Below are 19,967 nucleotides of genomic sequence, written 5' to 3'. Positions count from 1 at the left end.
ACCAGGCCATGGGGCAAGCATAGGACTGTAAGTCCACTAATAAAGGACAGAATCTTCTAAAGCAGGCTCCACGAATTCAGTTTCTCACCTCTTGATGGTCTGGGTGATAGAGGTCTGCCGTTGTAGCACCGGTCTCCTCACCTCGTTGGGTAGGGAGGGTATACGCGTGTTGTCAGCTGGCATGCTCACGCTTCGCAGAAAGGCCTGGCGTCTCGTGGGCTGCACAGGAAAGTAGGAGGGAGTCAGTGTTCTCAGAGTGATGCTCTACAAGGCCAGACAGCTTGTGCAACATTTAGTTAGCAATTCAACAGCCACCCAACACCCCAAACATAAGCTGGGTGCATGCAGTTGGGCAGCAAAACTAGGCTAATAAGGACTATGTTCATATTAGCCAGGAATGGTTCTGCAGAACAGAACAGTTAGCATCAAGGACACAGCACCTGTGTGCTGCAGTGGGTCTCAGTTCAGAGCAGCTTTAGCCTGGACCATCAACTGATGTCCATTTGTAGATGGGATGTATTACATGAGTGCCTGCAACATATGCTCCTGGCTGCTTTCTAGCCAGAAGGAAACCAATCACACACTCCTAGACCACCCCACAAGGTGGAGAGAAGCACAGTAACTGAGATTTCCTTCATAAATTACTCTGGATCTGCACTAAAAGCCTGCAAGAGCTGTGAGTGGGTGTGTGCTGTAGCTGCTGCCTGGTGCAGGCTAAGCAAGCTGGGAAAGTCACATCAGCTTTGTTCATAACCTAATTGTCTGGACACACTCCGGTCTAAAAGCTCCCGGCATGTCTTGGCTGATGTCACCTACCAAATATGACACAACTCACCAGACGGCTCTCAGCTCATATAACTGCCTCCTGACTCCCCAGGGCCGTTCTGGGCTGATTTTTCATCAGCTTGGCAGAGACATCATTTCCCATTTGTAGAATGCAGGCTGAACAGACTGCCCTTCTGGCAAGTGAAGCTCTGATCAACTGCTTTTCTGGTCAGTCTGCTTCAAGACTACTTGCTACTCTATCCCCTCTGGCCCAGAAAGTTAATAATTCCCACTAATCTTAACATGTTCTGTTAAGTTTTATGTAAAACAATGCATAGATACTCAGGTTATAAGGCAAAGGAGCCCACTATGCACTCTTATCCTGACAGCCTGTGCTGGGCACACTGGACCTCCAGAGGACATCAATTCCACCAGCTTCCATCGTAAGTACAGAGTATCTCTCCAGAGATTTCAGGTAAGAGAGCATCCATCCAAGCCTTAAATAAATTATTTGGAAAGTTTCAACCTGCACTGTTAAAACCCTGTATTCCACTTACAATCCTGCAGACTGAATCCTGACCACTTTCCTTCCAAGGTAAGACCAGAACCAAGATTTATCTGCCAGAATCCCTCAGATAACTGAAGTCTGTTTTAGCCCCTCAATCAATGAATGGCAAAGAGGCCAGTCTTTGCCATTCCAAGTGCAACATAAGTTCCCTCTTAAGGTCAGCTTGTCCTCAACTCCCCTCCAGATGTGTTACCCTCCATTTCTCTGATGGCTAAACCATACTTTCCCTTAAGCAACTGAACCCAGCACAGCCATGGAGCTGGGCAGGAAGAACACTCTGGCTCTGCCTTCAGTGCAGGTAAGCATTGTTCCTGCAGTAAGGTCACATGAAGAGCCAACAGTCATCCCACCAGGTCTTGCCAGTGAGAGCTTCTGCCACATTGTAGCACAAATTTCTGTTATTCTTCCTATACCCAGCACAAATACAGATGTTTTTTGCACAGTTCCTACTAACCTATTGCCAAATCTCTACTTCATCATCCTTCAGTTTTACTTATCTCTCATTCCAGATTATTTTCTTCTGTTCCTCATGCTGGTAACAGCTCTGAGTTGCCAGTAACTGTTCTTTCTCTGCTGTTACTGACAACAGCCTGTCATTATCTTGGCTATTCATAAGTCAGATTCATTCCCTGCTCATTTCAGTATAAACTCCAGCGGTTCCAGACCCTTGTGTTTGTCTAAGGAGCCCTTCACTCCTCCAGTCCCCTTAAGAAATGCTTGTTTGAATACCTCACTCCCACATCCCTCAGCCAGGACACTTTTCACAATCCCCACATCCAAACAGTCACTGATCCACTGATCTGAGTGCATCAGCCACCCACCCTCATCCCTCCCACATTTCCTTCAAGGGGGAGTTAATTACCAATCATGAATTTACTCAATGGCTCTGCCCATTCTCACGTGGTCTTGTGACCTGCCATCACACACTGCAATTCTCTCAGCCAGGACTGCTGGAGACCACAGGCACAGGCATGCTCTCAGTGCAGTGGGGCTTTGCAACCCATCCACAGCTCCACAGACCCTCCCTCCTGCCCCCAGCTCCTGTACCTGCACAGGCTGCGGCTCTTCTGGCACCGACACAGGCACCGGCACCGGGATGTCCAGTTTCAACCATGGTGGCTTCTTCCGCTGTAAACTGCTTGTGCTGTCGTGTCGCACCTCCGACATTGTCCCAAGTTTGTCCTCAGGCCTAGGAGAGGGGAGAAATCACAGTCAGGAGGGAACCAGGCTCATCCCTAACACAGTAGTGCTGGCAGGGTCGAGCACAGCATGCTCCTCCAGGCTGCAAGTGATGGGACCCAAGCTCCACACTGGATGACCTCCCAAAGTGCCTCATGAGGGTTCAAGCATCACAGCTTGTGCCCACGCTGGTCAGCCAGAACCAGGCACTTGGAAGACACAGCACATTTCTGAAGCCTGCAGGACCCTGCGCCAGGGGCCAGAGACTGCAGTCACAAGCCTGAGAGTCACCTCCCATTAAGATTTTTGCTGAGACTACTGTGAGATCCGGATTCCTTAAGGACCAGTCATGAATTAAATCTTAATAAGATCTGGATGCAGTCCAACCAGCTAAGTAACTGCAGTACCAAGAGCCACTGACCTCCCTCTAAAAACAGCTTGTGACTCACACAGGCACCACTGCCCACCCGAAGCCAAGCACCACACTCTCCTACTTACTACTTAGCAATTAGCAAGGGGCCATTTGTCTTTGCTGGTTCTAATCTCTTTTAAAAAAGTAGTCATTTTCTAAAAACCCAAGAGTGCACAGAGCAAAGCAAGTATAGCATGAACATTAGAGAACTGGCACTGATCCTGAACTAAGAGTGGTTTTCATACATAAATAATAATGATACAGTATTTAAGTAAAAACCGCTGCGTAACCAAAATGCCAAAGCAACCAGAGTGACTTGCTGTTGTCTTGCCCACTCTACTGTATTGCAGCTTCCTCCTGCTGTTTAGGTTGCATGCAGTGGGACAGGGACCATGCCACTTTCAGGCTTGCAGAGCAACTACTTTACAGTGCACCTCAGAGAAACAATTAAGAAAATAGATGGCATTGTAAGGAGATCAGCTCAGGTACCTCCACAGGTACCTTCCAACCTTACATTATTCTACCACCCCGTATTTATTCTTCTGCTAGCACACACACAACAGTAAGCTAGTAGTGGCCAGAATGTGTGCTGAATGGAACAACTTATCCAATTCCACCACTACCCCCCCCCCCAGCTCCCTCCCTGTGTTGTCCTAGGCCACAGATCTCACAGGGTACAATGAAAAGAGATCAAGAGTCCCAGCCTCTTCCCCCACCCTGGTGGACAGATGGAATAAGCATGCAGTTAACTTAGCAGGCACACATGATTTGAAAGACAGCGTAAGAAAAGCTTTCTGTTTGCATTAAAACTCAGCATTTTTACAATGTTAACACAGTCAATTTATTTTAAATGCACAATGATTTTAATAGACAAGGATTCTTCCTTGAGAGTGGCCAGGTCCTAGGACAGAACAGGAGGCAGGGGGACCTCCATCCCTGGGGACATTCGGCACTCAACTCAACTGCCCTGAGCAGCCTGAACTATCTCCGCCTTGCAGAGCAAGTGAGCCAGGCAGCTTAAACAGGTCCCTCCCAACCTAAATTAGGCACGAGTCCCCTGAAACACACACGGTCTTTCGTGGTGTTTCCACCCTATTCCCACAGCTCCCTGCAGCTGCCCTGGAAAGGGAGCCGCACAAAAGGTGAAGCTCACCACTGCAAAAGATACACAGTGCAGGGGAAATAGGTCAACAGACCTACTGGTATTCTCCTATGGGTTAGGAGGAGAGAATCTCATCTAAAAGGAGCTGAACACCAGCTGCTAGCTCAGTCACACAAGCCAGGCTGGCTGCCAGGAGCACTGCACTCAGCTAAGCCGGAACGACAAAAAGGGAGGACTCAGCTGTAGGTGGATGAAGGTTGGGTTTCAGCAAATACCACAGGCCCCCAAAAGTCTGGGAATTCATGATCCAGCCTGTACAGACATGCTTTTCGTTCATGCAGCACGGTCCTGTGTGCACAGACGCAGTGCCGTGTGTTGCAGGGACACAGTTCCTTCCTTCCCTCCACCCCTAGCCGCAGGGGTAGCCAAATGCATCTGTTCTAACCTCCTATAAGATGAGAACAGTGAGAGTATATGCAGAACTCCTGCCTGCTCTTAGGAAGAGTAAAATCCACTACCAGACACCTTTCAGTCTTGCATACAAAATGGGCAAACTTGTCTTCACAGTGAGGTCAGAAAGCAAAGCAGATTTTTCACATGTGAAAAACCCTGCTGGTGCAATGCACAGAGCTCAGCATTTACCCATGAGGATCATGAACACCACGTCTTCCTGGGACACTCTAACCCAAGACCAGCCAAGAGAGACAGAGCCACCATTCTAGCATGACCAAACACAACCTATTTTACACATGACCATCATGACACAACTCAAGAGCTTTCTTTCTGTGCCTTCAAGGGCAAATTCAGAGCCTCTGAACTAGCGCAGTTCTTTTTCCAGCATCTCTTCAATGAGTAGGCATTGCTCAACTTCCTTCCTGTCAACCTACAGAGCTGCCTTTGTGAGCAGGTGCTTTGGGAGTAAAGCATACAAACTGGTACGAGATTTGCAGCTCTATCAAACAGTGAGGCCGAGCCAGGAAGGCAATGAATGAATCACTCCTGTATTGCCAAAAGCTGTCACAACAATGCTGCACTCTGTGAAAGACTTCCCAATGAAATCTGTCTTCAGTTCCCCTTCAGTCCATGTATCCATCACACTGGTTTCATTGCATCCCCTGCAGACAAGTGCATGGGGATCTCCAGCAATGTACGCTTCCAAAGAAGAGGACAGAGCATACATGCACTTGGGGTCAAGCCCATGGCTTTATGATTATCCCTAAAGCTGACTCAGCTTTGTTCCTTAGGCAAGAAGATCTCAAGATGAAACTCACATAGCTGACGGAGCAACAGACTGCTTTCTCCCAGTGTCAGCAGTTGAAGAGCTCTTTAAATAGCAAAGCATCAAAATACATACATAATAGTTGTGTAAGTGCACTAACTATTTAAAAAACAGGTGAGTTTCAAGGGTGACCGCAGAGTACTTACCTCAGGAGCAAATCCTTTTACCAGTTTGACCTTTTTACTTACTAAAATGTTTATTTCCCAATGAGAGTGCAGTGAAGGCAGAGCTGTTCAGCATTTTCAACTACATCTGTGCATTGGGAATGGCCAAGAAATAAGCCTTTCAAACACTTCAGATTAAACTTGCAGCACTTGCTCTAGCAGGGCCCGATTCTCTGCACACTGTGAATACATGGCCACAGCACGCGCCACCAACTGCCTCTGACCCAGGCAACAAGCGACTGAGGTATGAAAACAAGAGGCAGGTCTCTAAAAGACTGTGGATCCAGCTGCACACACAGACATACAGACTAGCTGTACATCGATGGATAGCTGGGTACAGAGATGTACAGCTGGACAGCTGAACATAAGTCTTCACAAGGTAGACAAAGCTCTTTATTACACCTGGTCCTCCCTCAGAGTGCTGCAGTCACCTAATTTCTGTCTCAGCACTGCACTAAAAGCATATGCTGAGTTTCACACTAAATCCTTTCTTATTTTTAGGGGACAGTGTTTCAGGATACAGTGTCCATGTAGCTGATAGGACCAATGGGCTTTGTTTCAAAGTTGACTGCACTGACACATATTTCATTTGAATGGTCCCATATTCCCCAGTCCCAATTTGTCAATACTGTCCTAGTAAGTGCCTTCAAGAAGTCACTGACAGCAGCAGGATAGGAACATACACAGCATAGCCATGCAAAGTCAGGCCAAGTATCCATCCAACACCAGTATCTCATTTCCAACAGAAGATGCCTGGCAGTGGGCACAGAGTACAGGATTACTCAACAGTCATCTCACAGGACAGTCACGACATGTGCTATGAATAACTCAGAGGCTTCTTGTGCCAGGATCTATTTGCATTTAACGGTTCTGTATCCATCTTCATATCCATCCAATGACTTTCCTTCCACAATTTATCCAAGTCACTTTTAATCCAAGCAAACTTTTTGTATTCTTAACTGCATTCTTAACTGTGAGTTCCACAGCTGAAACACATGCTACGTGACAAGCTGTCTCCTTCAGCTTGTCTCTAAGTCTGCCATTTCCTGGGTTCACTTGATGCCCCGCAGCTCCCGGGCTAGAAGAGCAAACAGCTTTTCCCTATCCTCTTTCTCCATGTCAATCCCAACTTTGCAGATCTCTTCCATGTCCTCCCTACCATCCTCTCTTCCCACAAATACAGTGTGATCTACATCCAGCTGCTCAGTCCTTGGACAGGAGCTATTCCAGACTTCTCACCTGTGCTTGTGGTTTGCAGCATCTCCCAAAGCCAGAACATGCTCCATCAACCCAGACATCAGCTAAATATCTTCATCCTGGGTAGGTGGAAATGTTCAAGCTTTCAAGCTTTCATGAACTGTCACTGGGACTTGAAACTCAACTTTTGTAAACCTTCAGTGTAGCAATCTCAGCAAGTGGCACTAAGAGAAGTCTCCACTATTACTAAAACCACACAAGAGCCATTAGAAACATGGGTAAGGAGACTGTCTGAAGAGATGGGAAGACATGCAATGGCCCAATACCTGCCTGGACTTCTCCTCCCAGTGTTGTCACAGTCCCAGTCCTGGTGCCACTACCTGCACTGCTCAGTCAGCTCAGAAGCTGTTCCCTCAGCACCACATAACTGAGGAATCCAGAAACACAAACTCTTCTCCAGCTCACAGGCTGAGCACATGGCATGTGCAGATGCAGCTTCTTCTCACTGAGCAGCTGCATGTCCAGCCCTGGTAGCAGCACACAAATGACTAATGAAGTCCATTGCAATTAAAATAAACAAGAGGAAAAAAAAAACCTTGTATATTGCAAATACTCTGGGAAAGTCATCTTCAAAAGCTCCATGCCAAAGCAAGGTCACAGTACCAAAACAAAAGCCAAATCCACTGTGCTCTGGATCAGGCTCAGAAGGGAGACTGCATTAAATTCCAAAGCTGGCACATGATCAAGAAAAGCTGCTTAGTGAAATCCACTGACCCAAACAGAGAAGGAGAAGTCTTGTACAAAAGCCTGAGCATGCTCCTAAAACTGACAGGCATCTCAAATACATGCAGCGATTTGCACAGTCATTTCAAAGACAGACCATCCTTTCATCTAAACAGACAACTGAAGCTATTCCCATATTAATTATTTTCTTCCAAATTTCCATTTTACTGTCATTCCCGTTTAAAATAAAGCTTTTTAAAAAGAAAAAAAAAAAAAAAACCAAAACCCAAAAACCATTCCAAATGAAAAACAAAACAAACATTTAATCCAACCCTAATACACAAAGCACATCATCTGCTTTTCCCAACATCATCTGCCCCTTTCCAGCACTGCATGTGCATGTTATTAAAGCCACCCTCAGGAGGTAACAGACACAAGGGCTATTCCACTGCAATCCCATCGTCACTTCCAGCTGTTTTCCTCCATTTTTAAAACCCCAATCACTGCAACAGCTGCATTTGCAGTGCCTGCTATGCAGAGTTCCAGGCACATCCTGTGTACCTGGGGACATGAAGGGGTCTGCCCATGCAGCTATTCTGGTTGGGGCGCACCAGGCATCTGGCTGGAGAGGCAGCAAAGAAACCAGGACCCTAAATGTGTTCTCAGACAGAGTGAGCCAGAGGAGGCAGCAGGCTCTGGCTGTGCCTCTCTCTGCATGAGGATTTCTGCTGGCACAGAAGAGAAAAGGCAGGAAGTCCAAGCAGAAGAGGAGCAGTGAGGTTTCAGTGGCTGCCAATAAAACCATCTAGCATGGATTAGACCCGGCAAGTTACAAATAGTACCTCAAACAACAGGCTGGAGCCAGGCCTTTAAAACAAGCCAGTGGAGGGGCTGAGGGCAGGCAGGGACAGGGAAGGTAGAATAGGCCTGTGACTCTACACTTGAAAGCTGTCAAGGGCACAGCAACACCCAGGCTTTGACTGAGGCCACCACCATGTGCTACCCTAAGAAACTACCTGGGAAATGAAACAAGGCCATCAGCACTGCTCTGACATTGGCCCTGTGCAGGGCTCTCTCTTGCTCTCCTGACCCTCGCTGCTGAGCTCAGAGGACACGTCATGAGGCTTTGCACACCCACAAGCTGCCAAGCATAAGCTGGGGTCTGAGCAATCCACAGTCTGAGCACAAGCCTGGCAGAGGGCTAGGCAGACACACTTCCCTTTTGGCCCTGCGCAGCAGGGAGCTGGAAGGACTGCCATTCCCACACACTGCCCACTACCCCTCTCACTGCCCTCTGCTGTGCGCAAGTTCTGCTTGAGTGATGGTAGAGACTGATGCTGCCTACAACAGCCTGCACCAAATCACACAAGCAAGTTTCCTAAGGCCCTGCCTTCTGCTTGAAAGCAAACCAATTTGACAGCTAGCTGCTTCCCAAAAAGCAGTCTCGCCTTACTCCAGAGCCACTTCAAGGTGTTTTACCAACACAAAATTAACCCCAGTTAATTATTCCCTCTTGATCTGGCATCCTGAAGAAGCTCAGACAATTTCAGATAAGCTCTGTGCAACCTGAGAGAAGAAGGGTAGGACCGGCCTATTCAGTGATAACTCAGCATAATACATCATGCTGAAATATCAAACTATAGCCCAAGCCGCTGTTCCCAGCCTTCCTCCATCCTCAGCCTAGCAAACTGGTGCTTGGGGAACTGTATTTGCCCCCACCAAGAGGCATGCAGCACACTGAGACCTTGCACTCTCCTCTGGAGAGGGACCAAACAGGAGGACTGAGGAATAGCCAACCTCTTACTAAAAGACATAGTTTTTCTGCAGGCCACATTGGAAAAGTCTGATCCTACCCAAGTCTTTCATACTTTATGTCAAAGTAGAACATGGAAGAAATTGATCCGGGATAGTAACAGCCTTTGAGCAGGCTCCGACAGAACAGAGGCCTTCGCTTTGTAGAGAATGAATTAAAGGGCACACAGTCTTCCTCCTGAGAGCTTTGTCTTCAACCAGTGCTCTAGAAAGAGCTAGAACAGGAGTTACATGCTTGAGCAGGTGGTCATAAAACCAGCATGCAAGTACAGAATGGACAAGCAGCACACAAGCACTAAAACAGAGCTGCACGAGCAGGAACCCACTACGATGGGGTGAATGTTATAGGGAAGGTCTTTAACTTCGGTGGCTACTCAAGTAACCAAGGCATCATGAACTACTTAGTTTAATTAGCTGAGAAATACCAGTGGAAACTTCCTGGCATGGAAAAGGTCAGGCAGATCCCTCGACTGGAAAATGGAAGTTATGTTAGAAAAAAATCTAAGGGTTTGGATGTCATGCAAAGCCTTGTAGAATGGTACTGATATGCAAGAGGCACATCAGGAGTGCAAAGCTTCAGGTGGGACCCACTGAACTTGCAGAAAGTTCAGCTATATACTAAGCCAGAGGGTTTTAAATACAGGCAACAAAAACATCTGCCAGCGAAGTTTGAACGTATGTAAGCCAATCCCATGAATAGGAAAACACAATGTCCCTCTGAGCTACCAATTTTCTTCATTTTCAGAAAAAGATGCGGGTCATGATGGAAATCAACCATAAATTAGCTCCTACTGGTATGCCAGCATTAAAAGCTCTCAAAGCAGCTTCACACAGGACCCGAAGGGTACCCACGTCTGGGGCCCTCATGTAGAAGAGAGTAAAAAAAAAAAACCAAAACAAAACAACTCTTCTGGTCCTTCTTAATGGGTAGTTGATCTGTAGTTGAACTTCTCCAAATACAGGTAAAAGACAACCCCCAACTTCAGCCTGCAAACACACAGACAGACTCTGATCTTCCAGCCCCTTTATGTGCAGCAGACAAAGAGCAGAAGAGTAATAAGAACACAGAAGCCGATGCTCAAAATTCAAGCTACAAAGTTGTCACAGCCACTTGAAAGAGATGCAAACCAACAGGAAAAAGCAGTGTCCCAGCCTGCGTTGCCCACTCCTCATGCTGGCACAAGAATCCCTGCAGCTGTTGAATGATCCACATCAGGAACCAACACGTATTAGCTCAGCAAAGAAAACTCTTTGCTCCAGCAAGCTCATCCAAGTCACCACATGGCTCCACAAACACTTGTGCCAGCAAAAGGAAAGGGGAAGAAGCAGGAACAGAAAGAGCAGCTGGAGCCAAATGACTGGACAGCTTCTCCAGGCAGCACAGTTTAAAGCTGTCATGAAAACACAGCCAAAACCTCACACTTGGTAATTGTTAGCTTCCCATCGTGCTACAAGGCAGGTGGCAGGTTCTGCACCTCTTCAGGCTCAAATAATCTGAGTACCCTCAGTACAGGTATTGAATGCAGCAGGAATAAAATACTACTACATCACGGGGGGTCATTAAATGGGAAAAACATCCAAACCATCCACAGATTTCTCTAGAGCTGACAGCCAAGCTTCCCGCATGGACAGCTTCCATAAAAGAGTTCCCAGAGGATGCATTTCCCTTGCTCACCTAAGGCCTGTGACACCCACAAAGGAATGAGGTGGAAGGGAGCCAAGTAGAGCAGACTGGGCAGAGGGGCTGCCTTTTCCATCTCCTAAGCACATGTGACACAGATGACAGAGCAAGTTCACAGCACTAGCCAGCATGCTGGTGCACGAGAGCCCATGCAGGGCCCAGGCGATCCACAGTCAGCATTCCACAGATATACAACCTACCTAGATACCAGCAAGGGGAACAGTCTGAGCATAAAACATAATCAACAATGGGGAGAAAGCAATGGAAAACCTGGAGTACTCTGGCTTCTTCATCCTGTTTGTGTTTCTCCATGAACACACCCTGCAGCTTTGCAGAGAACACCAGCCTGCCACCACACAATAGCCACATTTCAGGCAGCCACATGCAAACACTCTGGTCACAGAATGCCACTTACAAGCTACATCTGGGCAGGGACTGATGACGATACCTGCTAAGAGCTTCAGTGACAGTACATCAAGCATAGGGGACAAGAAGCCAGCACTGACCATCACTTCCATTCCTTATAGAAGTCAGCACTGCCTGGTCCTCAAAAGGAGCTGGTTTCCACCTAGAGATCCATTACCAGCTACCAGATGGCTGATGCATCTCAGCATGCCTACGCAAGAAGCCAGGATACTACCACTGGTTCAGTGCCACAGCGGATATAGCCAGAATGGGTAACAAGTATAATCACATTAACAAGTCAAATGTTAACAATTCCAATTATAAACAACTGACTGCCAGACTGGAAGTATATGCAGAGGAAGGATCACCTACACAAGCCTTGTTCTTGCACCCTATTCAAAGGTAACTACAGCTGCCTGTTGGGTTAGCAGTGCTTGTGCTGAGCCAGCAGAGCCCTTTGCACTAGGGTCCCCAACAGCCTCAAAGCACAGTTGTCTTAGTACCCTGCCTGGGTCTACACATTCTGCAGCTCCTCATTAACAAAGAAGGAAAGAGTGATCACAGAAACTATTTTAGTACACATTTAACTCACTGCACCAATTCAGTGGACCTCCAGAAGCTGCTGTTCCAGTTTTGTTCTCACTACTAGTGAAAAAGATGCACTGCACAGTACTGGCTGATCCACAAGTACCAGGGACACACTGGTCTATCTCACTGCCTCAATTATACAGCAAGGGAAGATTCACAAAAATGTTTTTGTTAGGGCAAAAGTTTGCACTGGTCAATTTCATCATGACCCCATATTAGAAAACAAAAGACAAAGCTGACAAAATCCTACCACTGTATTTTAACAAAGGTATAATTTCTCTTTGAAATTCTGCAATTGTAAGTTTTTTTTCTACCAACTCTCCTATTCAACACAAGTACCATAAGGGTCAAGGACACAAGGAAAGCTAGGAACTGGTTTGACTCTGAAGACACCAGTAAACACTGGCTCTGGTTGCTTTTGGGAGAGTTGATGCCCTTGCACCTACCTCAAGAGCGATTTTTTTGGTAAAGTAATGCCTCTTACTGATTTACACTGTCCATTTACAAAACATGATATCAATAAACACTGATGGAAAAGGAACTGCCAAAACTAGCAACCACCCCTAAAAAGATCACAATACCCTAAACCAAAACTTATCCTAGACCAAAAACCACCCAACCTCTATGGCAGAGTCATGGTACTAAAAGCAGCTAAGAATCACTGTTGTGCTAAGTAAAAAGGCCTCACTGGCAAAAGAGATCAAAACTGCCACAAATGACAACATTTCCTATGGAAAGTTACATAAAACCCCGCTGAATAGCAATCTAAAAAAATCTTAAGAGGAAATAACAATAACAAACACTGGAGCCACCAGAAGACAGACTTTAAATTCAGGAAGGATGGAAGCCATTCAGGCTAGCTCTCCTTGCATGTTCCTTTGAAATTCAGAGCATCTTCACTCACCATCACACACCTGCTTTCTCCAACACAACCATAGTTCTGTTCTCCTGGATCCAAGTGAGAGAATAAGCCTGCATCCACCAGCAGTGCCCACAGCAATGAGGCCCAATGGAGATCCTTCAAAGGAACAATTAAATAGCCAAGGACTCAGACCAGAGCTGGTTTGACTGGAGCTGCTCTTCCTAAGCATTAGCTGGTTAACCAGCACACAGGAGAGCTACCCTGCCACTCTGATGCTCTAATTCCTCCTCCTGCTAGTGCTCGGCAGCTGGCCACATGCTATCTCCTACTTTGTCTAACTGGCAAGCAGTTGCAGGAAGAGCTTGTCTTGCTCTGCAGGTGTGGGTACACATGTGCATTGGTGCATGCCCAATGCACCAACTCATTTTATAACACAAATGGAAATAATCATGATTCTAATGCTGTGTTAGAAAAAAAAATCCAAGTGAACCATACTTCTTCAATCCAAGTGAATGGCATGTTCTGTCTCACTGTTCTCCCTGAAATCACAGCCCCAGAGCAGCCAGAGAAAAGGAAGGTACACTCACACCTTCTGGCAAAACAACTCAGCCTGCTGTCTTCTGCAGTCCACTTTAAAGCACTGGGCTTTGAACTCAAGCAACAGAGAAACATACCTCCCATGTGCTGATTGCTACAGGGCAGTTAACTCCTGAAACAGGGAAGTATTCATCAACTGAGCCATCTGAGCCCTCAAGATTTTAAAATTCAAGCTGTTATAACTCACTGAGTCAAAGACAAGTGCTGGACCTGTAGAACAGTAAAAGCTGCATCCTGCACAGCTTCAGGATGAACTCATATGGATTGCTCCTTTTTAAAGGAAAAAGGAACCCAACAACCTTCAAAGCAGGACCGCTGCTAAACAGCAGAGCAAGGGGCTGTCTCTCAGTGAAGTGGAAACAGGAAGAGGAGGTGGCAAAGGTAGGCTTTCCAGAAAAGGCAAGACTGGGCATGTCTTGATATCTCTTCTCCCCCTGGGAACGCTGTACTGTGCCAGAGAAGTATTTTGCAATGGTACTTCTTAGTTCACTGAGAAGAAATTACATTTCCTTTAGTAATTACTGACTGTTTTAGAGATGCTCAGATTACTAAGGCAAGATCTGTTTGTTGCTAAAGGCCCCAGAATTTGAGACCAGGTCTATATCACAATAGTTCTAAACATTTCTATGCTATGCAAAAAGTAAATTTCATTATAGTTGAAACAAATGGCTTATCTAACAGAGCTGAAGAGTGCACCCAAAGGAAATTTCAGCAAGAACAAGCCTTATGTTAATCTGACATTTGCTGTCTCTGCAGCAAACAGAGCACACAACCAATGAAAGTTGCAGTCTATAGCTTTAGGAGATTTAACAATAAAGATTAACATGAAGAATAAGCTCTCCACCTTCACCAAGCAACAAACAGCCACTGGTCATTACTCAAAAGGATTTTACTCTAGTTCAGATTTTTATTTTTTTTTAATTCAGCTACTATTTGTTCATTTGGCATTTTCCCAACAAACATTAAAAAACAAACAAATTCCCAAATACTTCCTCGTTCCAACAGCACCATGGACTAAAACAACAGGTATGAGAGATGCTATCCTAAGGGAGCTTCAACCAGCCCTGGACAGCAGCTAGGTGAGCAGGACCCAAAAAAACAAAAAAAGGAAGAAGCAATCAGAAACCCCTGAAGTTCAACTAACAAGGACACCACAGGCAATCTTAGCATAGACACAATCCCCACTGCTCCCTGAGGAAATCTCCCTCTCTCAGGGCTGCCCCTAGATCTTCCCAACGGCTCAGTCAAGCCTGCCTGTGAAAACAGAGAGGCTGGCAGGGAAGCCTTGCCTGCCCCTTGCGCTATGTTGAAGTGAAGGTCTCTTGTCACTCCATACAAGTAGGCCCGGATGACAAGAGCACACACTAATCCAGTCTGGGGTTCTTCAAGGACACAGGAATAGAGCTGCCAGCCTGACCATGGGAAATAATAGATTCATTTCCTTCCAAGGCTAAATAACAGTGCGAGATCTGTGCATTTCAAGCCCATTCCATTCCAACAAGATGATGATAAAGTTAGACTTGGAGCCCAGTACCTCTTCAGCTGAAAAGAAAGGAAACTAATCCATCTCTGAGCTCAGGGAACATATTAAAGAACAAACCCATCCTTGAGTTTAAGTATTTCTACTGAAATTAGCTGCATACTGGCAACAGGCAGATGGCTGCAGGAAAAGAAATGAACAGAAGTGTCATGTTGGGTCACAACTAGCACTGGAACCTCTGAGAATGGCACATGGTCCCCACAGGATGCCTGCAAAGATAACTAAGGAAAAAAAGGCAGCAATCACAAGGGAAGAATCTTATCAAAGTACTCTGCTGGATAAAAGCTCTAGAGATGTAGACAGAGAAATATCAGGATCTTCAGCTCACAGCCAGTCCCACTCAGCAGGCAGCATTCGCAGCAGCTCACGGGTGCTCTGCCAACCTCTTTGCTGGATACACTAAATGGAAAACAACCTGGGACTCCTGGTCATGTTGCCCATCTCAGGCCTTCAGCACTAACCAGACTGTGTTTGCACTGGAGGGAGATCCAACACACTGAATGGAATCAAACTTTTACTAATTATATCCGAGCATGAGGGCTCTGTGCCCAGAATAAACTGTCCTATCATGCCACACTTAGCAGACCCTGCCTCTGTCGGGGGAACATGCCGGGACATGCTGGCTACTCTCCGAGGCTGGATTCCAGAGGAACAAGACTGATGACCCCAAAAGAAATTCCTAATCCTGCCTTAAGACCTCACTTAGCTGCAGCCTCAATGCAGTCCCCGTCACAAAAGTGAAATGAGACATCTGCCAAGTCCACTGAGGAGGTGCTGGCCCCTTCCACGGGACATTAACCCCCGACTGAGGTGACACGTCAGGGCCATGTGCTCTCAGCACCAAGCCACAGGAAGGATGAGCTTGCTGAAGAGGTGCCTGCTCTGCTCTGCGGGTGAGCAGTGCTCTCCACATCCAAAGCTGCGGCTGAAGCCTACCCAGCACAGAGCAAGACATTCCTGAGACAGGGGCCAGCCCATGGCTTTCCCCAGAACCTGAAAAGCCAGTTTGTAGGCAGATCTCTTGCAAGTGTATTGCTTAAAAAAAAAAGAAAAAAAGGGCCTGTCATGGGAAGTCCCAGAGCAAAACTAGTTTTGTGGGAGTTGCTTTTACACTGGGCAGCGTTAAACTCCTTTCACAGGAGTGCACAGAAGCAGCACACTGCTGACACACGACCACACGTCAGAGCTGCTGCCTTACAGGGGGGCTCAGGGATGATGAGCACAGATGCCATAACGAAGCTGGGGACCTCATTCCAAAACCACAGCACCTCGTGGGAGGGTGGAAGGGTTCCAGCTGAGGAACAGCACAGCGTCCCCATGAGCATACACACAGTGGAGACCTGAGCTTGCTCATCAGCAGCCACGAGGATCCAAGGCCATAAGAGGGATGCAGCAGGAGGGAGGGGTGATAGCTGTTGTTAGAGCCACAGGGGGGGTTAAAAAAAAAAAAAAAAGGAGAGCAGAGATGTTTCAGGCAGATGAGGCCTTTTGTGAAGTCCTTTTAACAATCAAAACTTGAAGGAAGGAAGGAGCTACCTGAAAGTTCATTAGTTTCTTCCAACTGTATCAACTGATCTAACAGAAGTTATCACCTCCTCCTGCAAACCCTGCACCACCAAGACAGAAGGGCTAGAGAGCAACACATATATGTGCAGTGAGGTCAAAACCCTGTTCTCCTTCCAAGGGTCTGCTCCTCAGCTCTGCACAAGTGGGCCCTTTTTACCCCTGGCACAAAGGCAGCTACTTGTCTTCGCTGCTCTATCAGCATTGTTGCAGTTAACACCCTGTGTGCCTTCCACATCGTATGCTTCATTCAGAAGCACCTTCAGCTTTGCTGCCCTGTCCCTTCCCATTACGTGTGCCTATTTTTTCCTTTGCTATAGAACGCACAGCTTTCTTCCCAGAGGAAATTAGCAGCCATGGGGACAAAAACAGGAAGAAAGGAAACAACTTCCTGCTTGCTCTGAGCCCCAGCCTGGAGACATCCCTGACCAGCACCGTGCATCGTGCCATGAAGCCAACCTGCAAGAGAATCAGGAGCCAGAACCACATAATGCACAAGAACTGAGCAAAACCCATTTGTGCTGCTGCTCACAGTTTGCTGCTGCTGCTGCTAGCTTCTCCCGAGCTACACGAGAGAAAAGCACAAGTTAAAATACACCCAAGGGGCACTCTGGCACCTCGCTATGTGCATGTGGACAGGCTGCTCCCTGAGGAGCCTGAAAGGACTCACCACTGAGGGTGCAATCTTGCAAAAGCTTTCCTCACAAGCTGCTGTGATTCCCCACTTCATGCCAGCAGTGCACAGTGTGAATAGTCAGTTCAGGGACTCGATCCAGAGGAAAACCACCTTCACGTATAAAAAATAGTATGTTTTCCACCAGATCTGCTCACAAAGCGGCTGCCAAAACACCGGTGCCAGCATCACGGGCAGGAATGCATGGCAAGGGAAGGGGTAAGAAAAGCCTTTCAGCTCCAGCGTGGACTAGGACCAGCTGAATGCACCATGGACACGCACCTTCACCTACACATCAGGCTCACCAAACTCCCGACAACCAAAGAACCATGGATGAGCCGGAAAGCGAACTCCCACAGGTCTCCTTCTTGCCTGTGGCTGACAGGGCCGGGCTCCCACCTGAGGCACCGAGACACCGTGCAGGCCGCTAAGCCTCACCTCACGGGGTGGGCGACGGTGCCCGGTGAGGGCAGTTCTCCGAGAGCTTCTCGCTGCTGGCAGGGCCCGGGGCCACCACCTCAGGGCGCCGGCCTTGCCCCCGAGGGTCACCAAGGGCCGCTCCCTGCCCGGCTGAGGCAGCGCGGCCCCAGGCAGGGCACAGCCCTCGGTGTCCCGCGGGGCTGCCCCTCCCGGCCGGGCCGCCAGCAGGGGGCTGCCGAGCCGCGGCTGAGGCGGCCGAGCCGCAGGACGGGACGGGACGGGACGGGACAGGACAGAGCCGCCACTCACGTGTGCGCCCTGTCCCAGGGCAGCTCCGAGCCCGTACAGAGCCTACCTCCCCCACCCCGTTCCCACGTCTTCCCCCCTCAGGCTCCGCGATCCAGCACTCACCGTGAATGCGGGTGAAGCGCAGCGGCGAGCCGCCGCTCGGGTCGGGCCACCCCCCAGTGCGGCTTAAGGGACCGGCGCCGCCGAGCTCGGCCCGTGTAGGGCGCGGAGACTCCTCCCCCGTGCCAGGGGCCGGCCGGCCGGGCACGCCATTCACAGCCGCGGCATGCAAATGGGAGACGGGAACCGTGCCGGGTTCAGCGGCGTGAGTCCCGCCGGGGAGCTGCCAGCGCCCGGGGCCGCGGGACGACGCATACCGCCTCGCCGCCGCCCTGACTCACGGCGGAGGAATGCGCCGCGCCGGGCGGAAGCCACCGGCCCGCCCGCGGCCCCCGCAGCGCAGCCCCGGCCCGCAGCCCCCGCCTCCCCGCCGCGGGGTCGCGGTCCGCCTCGTGGTGGGCGTCGCTCTGCGGAGCGTGCAGCTCCAGACCTCCGGCCGAGCTGTAGCCGTCAGCTCCGGTCCCGTTAGCCCCGAGCCCGCGGGGTTGCTCTCTTGGCTGCTGGAAGCTCTGGTGCCCCTGAGCGCTGTGCCCGGGGGCAGCCGGGGTGATCCCCTTGCGGGCTGCCGCGGGCCGGAGTCACTCTCAGTACTGCCGGCAGGGACAGGCACTGCTGAGCTCCCAGGCCTTCCTTGCCCCCGTCCCATTGGCACCCACGGGAGCTCTCAGGGCTGAGCCTCGCAGGGGTGGCATGCACTGCTGTCGCACAGCACAGCTAATGCTTGGCTGGATTGCACCTCTCTTCCTTGCTGTTTCATTGTACTTTACCTGTTCCTTGCCTCATTCACCCCCACACTTAGTCCTGTTCTTCACACCTCCTCCTCCAGTCATGTGGTTAGCTTATCATCCCTTCTCTAACCTGTTTCTTTCCTCCCAGCTTAAACATTTTCCCCTTCTGCATGGCATCCTCCCACCTCAATTGCTCAGCCGTCCTCGCCTTTGTCCTGGGATCCTTCCCGAAGATTTCTCCATCCGTCTTCTCCAGAGCATTGGTCAGCATGTATTGCTCACACAGAGGTTTGCTGGATTTCTGGCCAAGCCTGCAGCATGCACACCCCTCTCCAGCAGTTTCCCAACCCACAGCTGCAGATGCTTTTAATATCAGTAATAACTGGGGGGGGCGCATATTCCCTGCCATCTTATTGCGTCTTCCCTGCCCACCCGCACGCGAGCGGAGCAGGAAAGCTGCTGTTGCAGAGGGTGAGCTCATTGGTACCGCACCCACCCCTGCCCGCGCACCGCAAAGGCACCCACGTGTCGAAGGCAGCCCCCGGAGAGCCCTGCTAACTACAGCGCGTCTCATTAGCTAATGAGCCAACCCAGATCAGCCCCAGCTTGCGCTGGCCAAGCTGCAGACCAGACTGCACATAGAACCCTGACCGTCCGCAAAGCTTAACAAGCACAAATTGTTTTCAGATGTTTCTACCACATAAACAAGGGAAAGAAGTGTCCAGTAATGTAATGCAGCAGAGGTGGACTCGGAGGGCCCTTCTGCAGCTCCCAGGAGGAACGCTCTGGAGCTGGAGTGTGACTCTGACCTACCCCTGTTCTCCCGCTGCCTGCTGCCAACAGCACGTGCATTTATTGAAAACCACAAAGCTCTGTCAATGAAACATGATTTCTCACCCCTGTATAACAGTGCTGCAGATCGCACTGCTAACCCCATCCCACACGCTCTAGTTCTCCCAGTGCTTTCCTCCCCAGCCCCCCGGGTCTGTGTGCTAGGATCCTTCTTTTACCCAGCTGCATGTATCTCCACTCAGATAAGTTCTACCCCCTTGGTCAAGAATGTGCCCTCGTTGCTCCCATCACCACTCAGGGTGTTTCTCCTTCAGTGCACTGAGTCCTATCAGCCTAAAATACATGGAACAGAGTGAATTAAGGCCAGGTTCTGACTTCATCTCTTTGAGGCATGAGCAGATGCACAGCAGCAGTTTGGTGCTGAGGACCTGCAGTTCTGGTCCAGAGCAGGTCAGCCAGCCCAGCAGCATTGTTTGTTTTCTCCCTCATGGATGCTTGCAGGGAGTACT

At 49.0% G+C, this 19,967-nt stretch overlaps 1 protein-coding gene across 4 annotated transcripts in view; it reads right to left on the bottom strand.

Annotated features, from left to right (window-relative positions):
• Positions 1 to 18,279, bottom strand: part of RHBDF1 (rhomboid 5 homolog 1) — a 36,914-nt gene extending 18,635 nt beyond the window's left edge. For 2 of the 4 annotated variants that reach the window (XM_061358208.1, XM_061358212.1), the window contains exons 1-2: positions 2,381 to 2,522; positions 89 to 219 (exon numbers count right to left, since the gene is read on the bottom strand). In XM_061358208.1, coding sequence (XP_061214192.1) covers positions 89 to 219; positions 2,381 to 2,500 — 251 coding nt within the window. In that variant the 5' untranslated portion in view covers positions 2,501 to 2,522. Of the gene's footprint in view, positions 1 to 88; positions 220 to 2,380; positions 2,523 to 17,548; positions 17,720 to 17,941 lie in introns of those variants that run through there. The other 2 variants (XM_061358210.1, XM_061358211.1) reach the window with 2 other exon arrangements.
• Positions 18,280 to 19,967: the final 1,688 nt, after the last annotated feature.

This window comes from Neopsephotus bourkii, unplaced genomic scaffold (assembly GCF_033783945.1).
Source record: "Neopsephotus bourkii isolate Nb327-2 ecotype Australia unplaced genomic scaffold, CSIRO-AGI_Nbou_v1 NB_940, whole genome shotgun sequence".
In the NCBI taxonomy this organism is placed as follows: Eukaryota; Metazoa; Chordata; class Aves; order Psittaciformes; family Psittacidae; genus Neopsephotus; species Neopsephotus bourkii.
Note: the sequence above shows the minus strand (reverse complement) of the source record. Positions and strands in the feature narration are given on the sequence as shown.